The 17,538-nt window shown below is 42.4% G+C and overlaps 1 protein-coding gene across 1 annotated transcript in view; it reads left to right on the plus strand.

Annotated features, from left to right (window-relative positions):
- The window catches only part of LOC308281433 (sphingosine kinase 1-like), a gene marked incomplete at both ends in the record, with an annotated part of 37,330 nt that extends 20,192 nt beyond the window's left edge, over positions 1-17,138 (plus strand). The window contains 3 exons of the mRNA XM_080721610.1: positions 9,272-9,366; positions 9,970-10,085; positions 16,241-17,138. Coding sequence (XP_080577736.1) covers positions 9,272-9,366; positions 9,970-10,085; positions 16,241-17,138 — 1,109 coding nt within the window. The remainder of the gene's footprint in view (positions 1-9,271; positions 9,367-9,969; positions 10,086-16,240) is intronic.
- Between the last annotated feature and the right edge of the window lie 400 nt (positions 17,139-17,538).

The raw sequence follows: 17,538 nt of genomic DNA on the forward strand, positions 1-17,538 counted from the left end.
CTATAACAGGCCAATTCATGTTTTTACCTATAACTCCTCTGTTCAGTGTAAAACCTACTCCTTAGAGGCCAAGGAAAAACCTTTGCCCTGTAATTTTCACATCTGCCTTTATAGCGCCACCTGGAAGCCGACTTATGTAAAACATTTTTTTAATATTATGGTACTCTTTTATCGTAACATTTTATCAAAATGTTACGCAAATTGGTACACTTGATCTCTACAGTATAGGATGTGATCAAGACGGATCTGTTCGATTTTTCATATTCCATCCTGATTGGCTAAGATTGACATCTAAAGTTTGCAGGAGTGGCCTGTTTTTAACAAAATGCCACAAATCATGAACACAGTGCCTGCTTGTGGTGAAACTACGGTGAGGAACAAATGCCATCCTTTTAAAATTGGCTTATTATTGTGCCACTGGGAGGCTGATCTTTGTGTGTCAGGCAAGTCGGTACATATTTTTTGTACCTTATCTTAGTTTTAGTTTTAACTAAAACTAAGATAAGAGAACATATTACTCCAGTCTTAGCGTCGCTACACTGGCTCCCGGTTGTTTTTAGGATTGATTTTAAAATACTTTTACTTGTTTATAAAGCTCTAAATGGTCTGGCACCTTCGTACCTCTATGACTGCCTGCATAGATATGTTCCAACCCGCCCACTCAGGTCCTCTAGTGCAGACCTACTTGAGGCACCAACAATGAAATATAAAAAATATGGTGAAGCAGCTTTCTGCTTCTACGGACCGACAGCTTGGAATAAACTCCCACTACACCTAAGACAGGCAGCCTCTGTGGATAGCTTTAAAGCACAGCTCAAGACCTATTTCTTTACTCTTGCTTTTAGCTAAATTTTTAAATCCCTGTGCTGCTAATTGATGTCCGCACTGTTCTGAAATTGTTATTTCTCTGCTTAATTGTAATAATTTTAATTATTTCTTTTTATTCTGTATTTTTTATTTTATTTTACTGTTTCTCTGTTAAGCACTTGTGCTTCATTTTCTGCTCTGTAAAGCGCTTTGAGCTGCATTTCATGTCATGAAAGGTGCTATACAAATAAAGTTTTATTATTATTATTATTATTATTATATTATCTCTATAGTCAAGTGATCAAGCGCTCTGTGCTGTTTTGTGTTGAAACAGTAAAGCACAGGGGCCTTGCATTTTCTAGCACATAACAGTGATAGTTGATAACAACTCTTTTAACTGTCTTCTGTCGATTACTCTGCCCATGGAGACTTGAATTCATGGATATTCTTTTGTTTTTGTCACATTCCTAAGCCAATAATTTGATGACCAGCAGTTGTTCCCTATGGAGACACCAATATCCTGCTTTGTTCCCTATGGAGACACAAAGAGTCTCCTCAAATTATTGGCGACAAAAACAAAAATATCCATGAATTCAAGTCTCAACAGAAAGTCATTTATGGGGTGAACTATCCCTTTAATAAATACATTTTTCAAGAGATAACTAGGGTTCATGACACTACTCCGGATGCATAGCGTTGTTCCGACATGCATTACTCCGACTGTCCCCATTACTAACCCCATCTCTAACCCTAACCGCACGCTTAGCCACACAGAGTACGTATTCCAGAGACGTGTTCCTCCCCACTACCCCAACCTTGCACTTCATAGGTTGCTCTGGATAAGAGTTTCTACTAAATTGCTAAGAGAGACTGCCAAATTCTCTAATCCCAAATCTCTCCAAATCCAATATAGTACATTAATCCTTGCATCCTTGCGTGCATGCATGTTAATCCAAACTTTGAGTGAGAGTGTAATATGAGCCCTTCTCAGAGTTCAAATAACACTGAGGGTTTTACTGTGAGTCAGTGTTGCGCATCAGATGTGTGACACAGTCCTCGTCTCCTCTCTTTGGTCAAAGTTGATCCCATTCCAAAGCACTAGCGCTTGCCCAGCAGTCTGCCGTCACCCAGGCGGATGCGCGCACTCGCCCATGTGCGTGACTCGCTCTAAGGGTGTCTTACTGGTATGAACCTGGATGCATCCATGAAGTTCTCTTGCACTTTGGTAGTTGGAACATGGGGATGATAATATCGAACTCGGAGCCTGTTTTCAGCAGCAGGATGTTACTGTCACATTGTTGTATGACTCCATTCCATGACTGACAATCGAATCATTTCCATTTCCTCTGTTGCAATCCTAAAAGCTCTCCTCTATTTGAGGTGGCGACACAGAATGACAGGATCTAAATGTCTCAATAGAAGAGGAGGGAAACCAAGTTATATTGTATTAACATATTACTCCACACAGACTGGACAAAAACAACATTGTATTCACAAAAAAATACATTACATAGCACAGCTTTAATTCAGTTGAATTTCAGTTGAAGCATTGAGAACAAGATGACACCAAGGCAGCACCACACAATATGTCCAAGGGTTTATTACAGTTAACACACACAGAATACATGCATTTGCATTAGCCTCATTACATGGGCGGAAGATAAGCGAGTCAACTGATACAGAAGTATACAAGACGGAACAGGAACAGACAGACAATGTGATGTTGGTCAAGCTTTGTGCATAATTTATTAGTGTGTGTGTGTGTGTGTGTGTGTGTGTGTGTGTGTGTGTGTGTGTGTGTGTGTGTGTGTGTGTGTGTGTGTGTGTGTGTGTGTGTGTGTGTGTGTGTGTGTGTGTGTGTGTGTGTGTGTGTGTGTGTGTGTGTGTGTGTGTGTGTGTGTGTGTGTGTGTGTGTGTGTGTGTGTGTGTGCGCGTGCGTGTGAATATATCAGGCAATTAATTAAATTGTCACAGTAAAACACACACACACACACACACACACACACCACTCTCCAGTTAGCGAGGCCAGAGTATAAGAGAAGTGGGTTTATTTTAGATGGAAACACGAGAAACTACTACAAACAAAGATCTAAACTGCTCTGCATTGTTGCCATTTTGGTATCAATCTTTATCTTCTGTCTTTTTTTCTTTTTTTTTTTATGAAAGGCCTATAATGCACTTCAATTGAACCATTTGTTTTGGGAGCTATTTGGTTGATTGGGTTAGACTCTAACCCATTCTAACCGTTAGAGAGAGGAAATGTAAGGATTGGGATTTGGGTTGAGATAATATCTTATTTGTTTTAGTCCTACTCCTCATATTTATTGAAAACTAAATCCAAGTGCACAGATTATGGTGCACTTGGATTTATCACTGACCATGATACTGACATCATCTTCTTCTGCAGTATAATTGTCTTCCTTGTCTTAACTGCACCTGTGTAAATGCACTTGAACTGCACTTTTACACACCTTTTACTCACTCAATTGAAGGTTTTCACGCCTTTCGATTTTCAGTCTTTAGTCAAAAGTCAGAATTATAATGATCATATTATTTTTATCATTAGAGTTTCTTGCGTTTTTAAACCCATTAAGACCTGAGGCCGATTCCACAAATGCCTTCTAAATCAGTAGTTCTCACACTTCAAGATTTTTTTTAATGTTCAAAAATAGTAGATATCTGCTATTTTAACATAATGAAGCGTGTGCATGCAAAAATCTAAAATGACACAGGTACTTCCCCTGGTTTTAATGGGTTAAAATACATAAAAGTAATTTTCGCCTTTTTTCGTTTTTACATTTTTCCTATTGACCCCCTGACGCCGCCTGGCGACCCCCACTCTGAACCCACCACATTGAAAACCTGCGCTGCCTGTATCCCATGGACGGTAGACGCCATGGGAGGACACGTGCATAATAAATGTGTTCAGTGCTGTCCCCCTCCCAGCCCTCTCTGTAGTGGTGCACTTTGCTTGCTGGTTGCAGGCCTTCAGTCCTTTTAGTTCACCGCTCCTGCATGGATACTGTAGGGAGATGTGATGTGACTGCACTGATAAGGAGGAATTGATTTCTCTCTGGGATGTCGTCCCGTGCAAAGATGGGAAGGGAATGAAATGTAAAGAGAGAACCCTTGTAATCGGATACCTCCTCAGAGGATACTGAACTGTGTGTGTGTGTGTGTGTGTGTGTGTGTGTGTGTGTGTGTGTGTGTGTGTGTGTGTGTGTGTGTGTGTGTGTGTGTGTGTGTGTGTGTGTGTGTGTGTGTGTGTGTGTGTGTGTGTGTGTGTGTGTGTGTGTGTGTGTGTGTGTGTGTGTGTGTGTGTGTGTACATGGCACTGCATGCGAGCGTGTATATATATACTGTATTTGCATGTGTGCAGGCACATCTGTGTTTCTCTGCACCTCCGTGTTTGTAGGCATCATATAGTGATTCTGCTGTTAGACTGATGATAGGGTCTTGGTAGGGATGTGCGATATTGACTTTTTCACCTGTCCAACTCTTAATTTCCGATACCTTTATTAACCGATATTAACCAATACCGATATATGCTGCTATTTATATGCTAACATTAACAAGCGCCAATGAATGTCAACTGGACAGACATACATACCAACATACCTGCCCTCTGCAGTGAAAGTGACTGGAGTCTCCCATTTCTCTCCAAAAGCCCTTGAATATGATGGAATACTATTTAAGGATTACTGTGATTATGGTAAACTTACATTACATTTCATATATATTACAAACACTAAACAGTAAGAACTTCTGATATACATTTTTATGCTAATATCGGCCATCCCAAGTGCTTGGTTTACCTATGATCCTATTTTACTATTTCTATGCATTTGATGTATTCCCTCGTGTAGTCCTTGCTTACTGTAAATTGCTCTGGATTAAGAGTGTGTGCTAAATACCTGTTGTGTAGCCTACATTTGTGTAAAGATTTTGGCACAGCGGTGCAGCAGCTTGTCAGTCTACTTATAGTTGCAATAATGGCAGTCAATTGGAAAACGAGACACGGACGTACCTTATGTTTCAGTTGTTGCGATTGTGCTTGGTGTTTAAACAAAAGGCTGCAGGGTGTTACTGTGGTTCAGCAACCCACAGGTGTGTGTGTGTGTGTGTGTGTGTGTGGGGGGGGGGGGGGGGGGGGGGGGTAGACCTTTGTTAATCCCATGGCGAGGGATGGGACGATAAGCGATATTATCGTTTATCGTGATAAAAACTCACGCTAATCGTACATGGAGGAGATTTAATTTATGGTGATATCGTCGTCCGTCATGCACTGGGATCAATTCACTGCATATCCGGTACCACTTAAACCCTCTATAATTGGTAAAAGGTACTTATAATATACATACTTGATACAGTCTTTTTTTCACTCTCTATCAAATGTCTTTGCCAAAAAATAGCCGATCTACAATCGTTGCGACGCGTTGTGAGCTTGTAGATCTGCTATTCTTTGGCAAATGTTCCTTCCCAGGATAATGGATGTTGGGGATATTTGGATTATCGCGATAATATCGTAATTCGTGATTTCTTTGGTCACAATAATTGTGATATGAAATGTTCATATCATCCCATCCCTATCCGTGGCGAAGTCTCTGTTCCAGGAGGCGAACTGGTGACCTTCTCATTACCAGACCGGCTGTCTCTCTACACGCTCATCTACAGCTGCCCCAGGCGATCTGTCATTTGAATCGATCGCTACTCCACCCTTCTCTATATTTTTTGTTCCTCTCCCCGTCCTTTCAGTTCTGTTGTTTTGAAAGGAGAACTGTAGCATTAGCTGAGAGACAGACAGAGAGAGAGAGAGAGAGTGAGATGTGATTGTTATTCAGTGTTGAAAAGAGGAGATAGCACATTGTGGTTGACGGTCCACTGCACTCGACTGGCTCTTTTTTCACTCTTCACAAGACTGCTCATGACCTTTCACCTTGAAGAATAGAAGAACATACAGTATATAGAAACCGTGAGACACAAATGCCTCTGAAGTGCATGGATGGATGGATTCTTATCCACCAGGGACTTATTAAGCGTTCCAGAACACATAACAGACAGCAAGATAGACACACAGAGAACAATAATGCACTTGTGCACTCTCTGTACTTTTGGCTTATAAATAAAATAAGCTACACAGACAGCTATATAAAATAGAATCATTTAAAAACCACACTCCAGTCTGAACTTCTTTTTTCATTCCCTGTGCGTGAGTCCTCCCTTGGTGGCATGTAACCTTTTCCCTGTCGCAGAATAAGACAAATGAAAGGACAGACTTTTAAGGCACAGCTCAAGTCTTGTGAACCACACAGAAGAAGGAGAATACAAATGTGAACAGTGAGGATTTAGCTCTGTGTACTGTATGTTGGAAACGGGACAGCACACTGCACCACTTCACTGTTTGGATGGGTCATTTTCACTCAAAGTCTTTTAAAAACCAGGATGAGTTAATATCTTCAAAAAAGTAATTTGTTTTATTGTGCAAGAATATGTGTCATGTTTGTCAATTGGTGGACATCCTTTTGGAATGAAGAATGAATGTCTGGTGTTTTTAGAGGTGCAAAATGAAATCGTAAGGAATAATTATTATTTGAACTATTAACAACTAATACCATTCATTCTTAGGTTATTATTTGTACTTTCTACTTTTTACTGATTCTGAAATGCCACCATGTAGCATCCTCCTAAGAGATGTCTGGCCCTGTCATGAAGGTTCATCAGATTAGTCAGCCTTAGTTTAATTTGATGGAGTGCTCCTGGCTAATTCAGTGCTCCTGCTCTAATTGGCACTGTGATAGACACTTAATTTAAGACCCAATATCAGCTTTCTCAGCCACTTGATAACTGATACAGTCAGAGGCACAACGTTCTGGAGCCTTTGACAAATGATAGTTTTGAGTGCTGGGATACATGGCTTACTGGGATACTAGTCTGGGATCACTTCCCGTTTCTGGTTGCTGATCCGGTCGAGAGCGGAAACAGACTACGTCATTTTGTATTCATCAGACGGACTACACTTTTGGCCGGAACTACCAAATCGGAATCAGTTCAAAACATTCCCCGCACTCAAGGACAATTTTAAGGCCTACTCAATAAAACCCTTGATGCGGTGTATGTAGTTTTGCTTATTTTTTTAAAAGTTTGTTTGTTATATCTATCTTTTAATCCAACTCGCAGTGACTGGCAAGACTGCACTTCTCGAGCATTTAAATAGGGATTGGTGAAACAAACAGGGGGGACCAAAACAAAGCGATGCCGCTTCTTCTGCCTGTTGCCTGTTTAGGTCACACCTAGACCGGATCACACAGCCTGTTTAAAAATAATAACCAGGCTTTCCTGGGTTACTGGGATGCATGCTTTACAGTGTAATAGATGTGGACCTGGGTTACTGGGATGCATACTTTACAGTGTAATAGATGTGGACCTGGGTTACTGGGATGCATACTTTACAGTGTAATAGATGTGGACCTGGGTTACTGGGATGCATACTTTACAGTGTAATAGATGTGGACCTGGGTTACTGGGATGCATACTTTACAGTGTAATAGATGTGGACCTGCGTTACTGGGATGCATGCTCTACAGTGTAATAGATGTGGACCTGCGTTACTGGGATGCATACTTTACAGTGTAATAGATGTGGACCTGCGTTACTGGGATGCATACTTTACAGTGTAATAGATGTGGACCTGGGTTACTGGGATGCATACTTTACAGTGTAATAGATGTGGACCTGCGTTACTGGGATGCATGCTCTACAGTGTAATAGATGTGGACCTGCGTTACTGGGATGCATACTTTACAGTGTAATAGATGTGGACCTGCGTTACTGGGATGCATACTTTACAGTGTAATAGATGTGGACCTGGGTTACTGGGATGCATACTTTACAGTGTAATAGATGTGGACCTGCGTTACTGGGATGCATGCTCTACAGTGTAATAGATGTGGACCTGCATTACTGGGATGCATACTTTACAGTGTAATAGATGTGGACCTGGGTTACTGGGATGCATACTTTACAGTGTAATAGATGTGGACCTGCGTTACTGGGATGCATACTTTACAGTGTAATAGATGTGGACCTGCATTACTGGGATGCATACTTTACAGTGTAATAGATGTGGACCTGCATTACTGGGATGCATACTTTACAGTGTAATAGATGTGGACCTGCATTACTGGGATGCATACTTTACAGTGTAATAGATGTGGACCTGGGTTACTGGGATGCATACTTTACAGTGTAATAGATGTGGACCTGCATTACTGGGATGCATACTTTACAGTGTAATAGATGTGGACCTGGGTTACTGGGATGCATACTTTACAGTGTAATAGATGTGGACCTGCGTTACTGGGATGCATACTTTACAGTGTAATAGATGTGGACCTGCGTTACTGGGATGCATACTTTACAGTGTAATAGATGTGGACCTGCGTTACTGGGATGCATACTTTACAGTGTAATAGATGTGGACCTGCATTACTGGGATGCATACTTTACAGTGTAATAGATGTGGACCTGCATTACTGGGATGCATACTTTACAGTGTAATAGATGTGGACCTGGGTTACTGGGATGCATACTTTACAGTGTAATAGATGTGGACCTGCATTACTGGGATGCATACTTTACAGTGTAATAGATGTGGACCTGGGTTACTGGGATGCATACTTTACAGTGTAATAGATGTGGACCTGCGTTACTGGGATGCATACTTTACAGTGTAATAGATGTGGACCTGCGTTACTGGGATGCATACTTTACAGTGTAATAGATGTGGACCTGCGTTACTGGGATGCATACTTTACAGTGTAATAGATGTGGACCTGCATTACTGGGATGCATACTTTACAGTGTAATAGATGTGGACCTGCATTACTGGGATGCATACTCTACAGTGTAATAGATGTGGACCTGCGTTACTGGGATGCATACTTTACAGTGTAATAGATGTGGACCTGCATTACTGGGATGCATACTTTACAGTGTAATAGATGTGGACCTGCGTTACTGGGATGCATACTTTACAGTGTAATAGATGTGGACCTGCATTACTGGGATGCATACTTTACAGTGTAATAGATGTGGACCTGCATTACTGGGATGCATACTTTACAGTGTAATAGATGTGGACCTGCGTTACTGGGATGCATACTTTACAGTGTAATAGATGTGGACCTGCGTTACTGGGATGCATACTTTACAGTGTAATAGATGTGGACCTGCATTACTGGGATGCATACTTTACAGTGTAATAGATGTGGACCTGGGTTACTGGGATGCATACTTTACAGTGTAATAGATGTGGACCTGGGTTACTGGGATGCATACTTTACAGTGTAATAGATGTGGACCTGCATTACTGGGATGCATACTTTACAGTGTAATAGATGTGGACCTGCATTACTGGGATGCATACTTTACAGTGTAATAGATGTGGACCTGCGTTGTTTTACAGAGAGGCAAAACCATGCCAGAGAGCTGGCCAGGGAGGCAGACCTGTCACAGTGGGACGCTCTGGTCATCATGTCTGGAGATGGACTACTGTTTGAGGTACACGCACGCACGCACGCACACGCACACGCACGCACACACACACACACAGAGTCACACACACACGCACACACACACATGCTCGCATAACCTTTCATTATTATGCAACAAAGACCACAATATCCGCACACAGATATGGGCTGTCTTCCTCCATATATGGGCATTCCCATATGAAGTCCTGTTAGATATGGGATTAATATTGATGACATCAGGGATCTCCATATATTAACTTTATTTGCATCACTAAACCATCTCTTATTCCATTGCTAAAACATTTGGTTAATTTATCATTTCAACCCTAGCTCATGACACATTAGTGTAGCTATTTTCTTATATTTTAAGAAAAATATAAAGTATTGCATTAAGTTATGAGAACATACATGTATATTACTGTACCTACAGAGTAGGTACCTAAACCAATGTATTCTAGTGTAATCTAGACATGAATAGGTTGTGGGTGTTCTAATCTACAGTATCAGGCCTATTTGATCAGATTGACTGACATGCGTCAGTGCAGATAATAACTAAGGACAGCCACAGCAAATTCTAGTCCTTCTCCATTAGAATCTACATGATTCAAGCTGTCTTGTCTGTGTCTGACAGGTAATAAATGGCCTGCTGGAGAGAGCAGACTGGGAGGAGGCCATTCGCACTCCACTGGGCATCCTGCCCGGGGGGTCGGGCAATGCCCTGGCTGCCTCCATACATCACTACTCTGGGTGGGTGACACACGCACGCACGCACGCACGCACGCACGCACACACAGTATTTAACAATGTATTTATGTCCACACACAGGGTAAGCATACAGGGACACATTGATAATGAAGCCTTTCCAGAAGTAATTTTTTCCTTAATTTTTTACAATAGTAATAGAATCCATTGAAAAAACTTTTATCAATTATTTGGGGGGTATCAACCATATACTGACCTATCTAACATTTGATTCATTGCAAACAGACCACTAGGGGCGAGCCCAACTCGTTTGCGATGGTTTTTGAAAACCTTATGCCCATACCTAACCCCAAAAACTACTCACCAAGTGCATGAACTTTACCAATTCATTGCCATGGTCGCCTACCCTTGTGCATTCATACGCATGTGTCATTGCTACAGTACACACGCCCCGAAGGGTTCTTTTCTTCTAGTAGGCCTACTAGTAATCACAGGAGGGGTGCCTTCTCTGGTAATTAAAAACTCAGTTACTGCCAATTAAATATGCCTTCTTTGGGTTCTCCCTGCCATAAATCTCCATAGACTTCCATGTAATTTATAGTGCACAGATCATGCATGCCCATGCACAGATCATGCACCATGTTTGTGCAGGCTGTTCACAGCTTTCAAACAAAGGCATTCTTGAGAAAATAGCCATTATGTTTTACATGTTATGTAAGCAAAGATGGCTGCCCTGTATGAAAGATGGGGTTGTATGGGGGGTGGAACATGCAAAATCGCGATTGAAATCATGTTTACTAGATTTAATGGGGTCCAATAAAAAAAAAAAAGTTTTTTTGTTTTTTTTTCTAAGTAAAAGTCGATTTAAGTCGTTTGGCAGGGAAGTCCATAGTGAGATAGTTGATCTGAAAGTCGTTTGGCACTGTATGAGTTAATACAATTACTGTATTTGGCTGTCATACTGTGGTGTGACTAAATGACTAAATATCCCTCACACAGGGCATTCTGTGTAGCAGCTGTGTTGTTTTATTGTCTATGGGTACAGCCCAGCCTGGGTTACATGTCAAACATATACATGGGTCTGCTAACTACCACTGGGTGTGTTGCCCTTGAGCACAGCGCACAGGACCATACAGGTATTTATACATGTCTCTGTCTAATCTCGGATTTAGATTATCAGATTGTTTATAGATGGACCATTTTTCCATGAATGGCTTTGTTTTAGGTCATTAAAATACTATCGAACTTACATGGATAATTGACTCAATGTTGGCTATAAAGGTCACTGTATGGTTAATGTTTCAGAATTAGAATTTTGCACTTAAAATGCATAAAGAAAACAATTAAAACAAAAAATAACCATGTCATTATATTTAGCGTGCATGTTCGATCTCAAGAAAGCTCCAAGTCTCTGCAGTGGTCCTTGACAGGGTTCCAGGTGGTCCCCAACTAAATGGTGGAGAGTTGGTGACCTTTACGTTGGGTCACCAACTTGGTGACCTTATGGGTCCATTTGGTTTCATTTATTACTCTTTAAATAAAGAGTTAAATTGTTAAACATCTGCATTACTTACTTAAAGGAGCTATAGACAACTTTTTCTTGACTAACAGATGCTAAAATAAAAATAATGTTTCGAAAATATTTTATAAAAAAATAAGCTTCATATATGTGTTTCTATTCAAAAATGACCACAAAAAGGTAAAATAATGATAAAATAATCATTTTGGCCATTTTCAGGCCGACACTTTGTTTACATTCTAGTCTATAGACTAGGATGTAAACAAAGTGTCGGCCCTACAATGAAAAAGTTGACTATAGCTCCTTTAAGTCTACACAATTAAAGAATGTAAAATAATTGTTATTTTGATCAACATTGGACTGTTATCTCTCCTATGGCCAACACCAATATAGCATGGAATTGTGGACAAAATCCTATCCAACGATGACAAAATATTCTAAGGTTTGGGTCTGATCTCATCAAATGGAGGTCCATGGCTCAAATGCGGTATACATAATGGGCCTTGATATGAAAAGGGTTGAAAACCACTGATCTACGAAAAACACCAAAAGTGGAGATTGTTTACCACAGAGACACTATCCTACATTCATGTTTGTTAGTTTTTTTAATTAAAGAATTCACCTCCCACTGCTCGTGGTTTCCACAGAACATCATTCATTCAGTGCTGGTACAGAATTGACCCATCAGTCACACATTGTCTAATGGCTGTCTAACACCAACAATGACCAGAAGAGACCAGACTCTACATTGTTCACCCTCCCACCGACTCCCCCCCCCCCCCCCCCCCCCCCCCCCTTCCCGTCTCTCCCCTCCTCTATCTCTCTCATTCTGACTCTCCTCTCACCCCATCTTTGTCTCTCTCCCCCTCTATCTGTCTCTCCCTATTCCTCCCCCTATGTCTCTCCCTCCCACAGACCAGCATCATCCAGAATGTCTATCTAGACTACAGACGCAGCGGTTGGCGCAGTGGAATCCCCTAGCTAGAATGTATCTGTTATTATCAGCTGAATGTAGGGGTTCACTGAGGCTGTGAGAGCCGCATGTGGATCCAATGAGTGGCAGCTAGAAGTGTGTCTGCTGGTATTATGCAGAATTGAAAGACTCGGTGAGTTCCTGGACACAGCTCTGCAGCTGTGTGTGTGTGCGGTACTGGAACGTGTCCTTGTGTTATGTATGCGTGGTTGAATGATGAGTCCAGTGGTCGCTAGTACAGTATAAGTTGATTTAGATGTCACAGGCTATGTGTGAGCTGGGCGGGTTCGAGATGCCTCCCCTGAGAGTCTCCCTCTCCTGGTGATTTACAGTCATTGCTATAATGATGATCACTATCCCGATACAGCAGTGGTTTGCAACCTTTTTCATGTCAAGGTCCATTATGTATTTGGCATTTGAGCCACGGACCACCATTTGAGATTTAGCCTCTCAGACCCAACACTTTGAATATTTTGTTATTTTGTTATCGTTGGATAATATTTTGTCCACAATTCCATGCTCGAACAGGCAAACATTGACAAAAAAAACAATCTACATTCTCTAACTGTATAGACCTCTTATCAAGTAATGCTTAAAGTAATGCAGATGTTTAACAATAATGTTACTCTTGAGGGCATAAAATGAAACCAAATGGACCCGTATTTGGTTACCAACTCTTCATCATTTAACTGGGGACCACCTGGAACCCCCTCAAGGACCACTGGTGGTCCCCGGACCACTGGTTGAGAACCACTGTTTTACAGTACACAAGCAACACATAAGTGTTGGAGGTGGGTAAAGCTATCTTCAGCAGAGATGAGCACTGCCAATTACAAAACTATGTGGTTGATAAGAGGCTACAAGGAAGGAGTTGTAAGAGAGAGACTTTTGAACTTGGAAGGTGCCATTATTATATTCAGGGGTGAGATGCCGTGGGCTCGGTTGGGCTCGGCGAGCCCAGACTTATTTAGCTTACGCGCATGCGCACGCGCCTCACTTGTACGCGCCTCACTTGCACGCACATGAATCATCACGTCACGAATTTAGAGGGGCACCACTTCTAAAATCCATATCACACCACTGATTATATTTGATTGAACACAAGTAGAATTCATTAAGGTCCTGACACAATTTGACTTTGTCTTCTTGTCCCAGTTTTCATCAATGTCCCAAAGATTTCTTAACATGCCCAAGTGTGCGAACCCACAGTAATGTTTAGCAGTCTATAGTAAGTGACTGCACATGAAGGTTATTATACCATTAATTACGTTTGTGCGCAACTCATAATACTGTTCTAGCTACTTTTATCTATGAAACACTTAGGCAGGGAGCAACATAATCTGAAATGCTCAACATGTACATGATCACCACAGGAATTTATACAACATTTGATTGACAAATAATGGTCTGATTCAGAACAGACCTGAATGGCATGCACTGAATGTGCACTAGACAAGCTTTCCAAAAACACAGTCTGCTCACTGGATCATGCTCCAAAGTTAAAAGGTTTACTATTTGGTTTCCACCAAAACGGACAATGCGACATTTCGAGCCTCACCGGCTCTTCATCTGACATCGTCTTTTAACTTTTACCTTCAGAGCGTGATGCAGTTTGTGCAGACTGAAATTCTGGATTCTGACTTCTGCCCGGCACCTGGTAGAGTACATTAGTTAGTGGATGTGCCATCCATGCTTTATTGTTTATTTCCATGCAAGCTTTCCTCCAGCTAACCACAAGACCCTATGTGTGTAGTGATTATGCTAGTTTCCGTAGATGGCAGCATTATTCAATGGACGCTTTTTAACCCATTTAGGCCTAGAATTATTGAATGCTTCAACTATTGAAAAATAGCAGATATACAAGCTCACAGCGCGGCACCGAGTGCCGCGCTGCGAGCTTGTAGATCTGCTATTTTTGAAAACGTTGTGAAAATGTGTGCAAATCTTTGAATATATGTATTTTTAAAGCAAATGTTTGTAACTCAAATTTTGCTTCTGGGGGGTCCCTGGAACTAGATATTTTGAGATGGGGGTCCGTGGCCAAATACATATCATTTTGGGGGTCCTTCACATGAAAAAGTTTGAGAACCACTGACATGGTATGGTAGTCTCTCAAGAACAGACTAACTTTGACGATGGCTAGCCAGATTGCTGACATAGAAACATAGGTTTTTCAAAAAACCTTAGAGGGATTCAAAAGACACTTATAGAATCAGGTCAAAATTCTAATTTTCACGATTTTTCAAAAATAGCAGATCTACAAGCTCGCAGCGCGGCACTCGGTGCCGCGCTGTGAGCTTGTATATCTGCTAATTTTCAATAGTTAAAGCATAAAATAATAACATGTCTACTGTTAATAATAACAGTAGACATCTTGATCGGCAAATGCAGCTGAAGGTAATAAAGTGAATTGTGGGATGTGATTTGTTTAGCTGTTCCTGTGTGCCAGCAATCCCAGCATGCAGAACTGTAGAGGAGTCTTCCATTCTGACCCACTGTTGTTATCACCTTCAGCTACTGTTTACCTGTCTGCTGCCAGAAGGGCATGTCAGAAAAACCTGGTACAGGATGTCACATTCTATTCTCCATCCATGGAGGACCTCGTGTTATTTATTCCTCATGTTATTATACCAGTTATTTATTTCTTGAATAAATGGGCCAGGTAGCCATGTTACATTAAAATGTTTTCATGTATTTAAATCGCAATCAGTCTGCTGGGCACGCAGACAAGGTAAATATATACTTAATGACTCATTCAGTCTGATTCAGTTTGTGAATTATTATCCTGACTTTTGTTTTACCACATAATCGTTTAAAACGATCGTCCTTTATTTTACCCAGGATAGCTATGCTGAGCACGAGAGCTCTTTTACAGCAACGCCCTGCTTCACTTTCACACACCGATTAGAAAGAAACACGAGAAGACGGTGTTTAGACTGTATTATTTGAACGGCCAGACCAGTGAATATGATCAGGCTGATGAATATGGATGGGATTCTGGCCTTGAGAGGCAGTCAATTCCATTGAGGCACCCATCTTTAATGAGGGGTGTGTGTGTGTGTGTGGGGGGGGGGGGGGGGGGGGACCTTTTACCCCTGCCTCCCAGTCTTACAGCTGAGGCCCATGTGCTGATCTGGCCCTCATGATTCCGTACCACCTCCCAGTTCATTTAATCCCCTTTACTGGTCAACTCTAGTTGCTCTCCACGTCGGCTCTATGCGCAGCAGCCATATTGGAAAGAGATTGGGCCCCTTCCTTACGTCCTTACTCTTCATTACTTGGCTGCATTTTAGCTGTGATGTTTAGGTCTTAGCCCGTGGCTCGTCTGTCTTATGTAACCCCCCTCCCCATTCCCCAGTGCCCCCATGTCAAGTGAGGTGGAGCTACTACAAAACAGTTTGATCCTGCTCTACTGTATAAAAGATTCCCAGAGTTTTCCCAACACCGGATTTAACATATTTACATAATGGTGAAACTAATCCATTGTGTTTAATGTTTATATGTACAGCTGTGTTCATAATGATGATGATGAGGATGGTCGCATGATTCTTCCTGCGCTTGGATGTGTGGTCATCAAATTAATTAGAATGATATCGGTCCTTAGACACTGACCTCTGTCCATCTCCACAACACTGAACACTCGTCTCCCGGTGCTCTCTGACTCTTCTCGTCCCACTAATGCTCTCCCTTTCCTCCCTGGTTCTCCAGAGCTGTGCAGGTGTTCAGTGAGGAGCTGCTGGTGAGCTGCGGCTTCCTCCTCTGCAAGGGCCTGGTGTCGCCCATGGACCTGGCGTCTGTCCACCTGTCCTCCAGCCCGCGCGTCTTCTCCTTCCTGTCGCTGGCCTGGGGCTTTGTGGCGGATGTGGACGTGGAGAGCGAGAAGTACCGGCATGTTGGATCTGCCCGCTTCACCGTCGGGACCCTGGTGAGGTTGGCCTCGCTCCGTGTCTACCAGGGCAGGCTGGCATACCTACCCGCTGCTGACAAGGAGAGCAAGGGGGAGGAGGAGCAGGAGGAAGGGGGACTTTTGGGCACGCACACAATACCAAATAAGCCTTCGTCTTTCTGCCCGGCCTCCCTCGGTTGCCAGCCCTCCCAGGACTCTCCCCACCACACGTTTCACAACTCCTGCAACTCCAACAACTCCCTCAAAGTGAGGAGGACAGACGGCACGCCGTCTCGCAATGCCACCAAGGCCCTCAATGGTCCTCATGACTCCCTGCTGTCGCCCCTGGATCAGCCGGTGCCCAGCGACTGGGTGGTGGTGCAGGAGGAGAGTTTCGTCCTCATGCTGGCCATGTATCAGTCCCACCTGGCCGAGGACCTAATGGCAGCACCCGGCGCCGCACCAGACGAAGGTGTCATCCACCTCTTCTATGTCCGAGCAGGGATATCTCGCACTGCGCTGCTGAGACTGTTCCTGGCCATGGAGAAGGGCGCACATTTGGCGAGCAACTGCCAGCATCTGACTTATGTGAGAGTGCGGGCGCTACGGCTGGAGCCCCACTCAACCAAAGGGGTCATAACGGTGGATGGGGAGGTGGTAGAATACGGGCCAGTGCAAGCACAGATACACAGGGGGATAGCAAGACTGATCACTGGATGACCCTGAAGAGAAATGATCCCTAGGGCTCCACTGAGTCCTCTTGCTGTATGTTGAGGCATGATATGATAATCTACTCCTTTGTATCCCAAATTAAGAAGGTTACATTTCCAGCAATGGATAGATACCTGTATATTGTTTTAGCCGTTTTATGTTTAGATTATCATGCTGCAACACGGTGACAATAATTGCCAGTCTTTGTTTACTTCTGGCTCATTTTACACTGGCCCTCATGTTGGTTTTGAAAATGTTTGGGGGATATTGCATTGACATTCATTCCATATCCATCAACTGGTTTGATGTACACAATTCACTCCAAAATGAGGTCTTTGTCAGACACGCACATATTACACGCACACAATGCATAATCTCCTTTAAACATCAATCATTTAATAATGAATGG

The sequence above is a fragment of the Nannobrachium achirus genome, assembly GCF_963921795.1.
Source record: "Nannobrachium achirus genome assembly, chromosome: 3".
In the NCBI taxonomy this organism is placed as follows: domain Eukaryota; kingdom Metazoa; phylum Chordata; class Actinopteri; order Myctophiformes; family Myctophidae; genus Nannobrachium; species Nannobrachium achirus.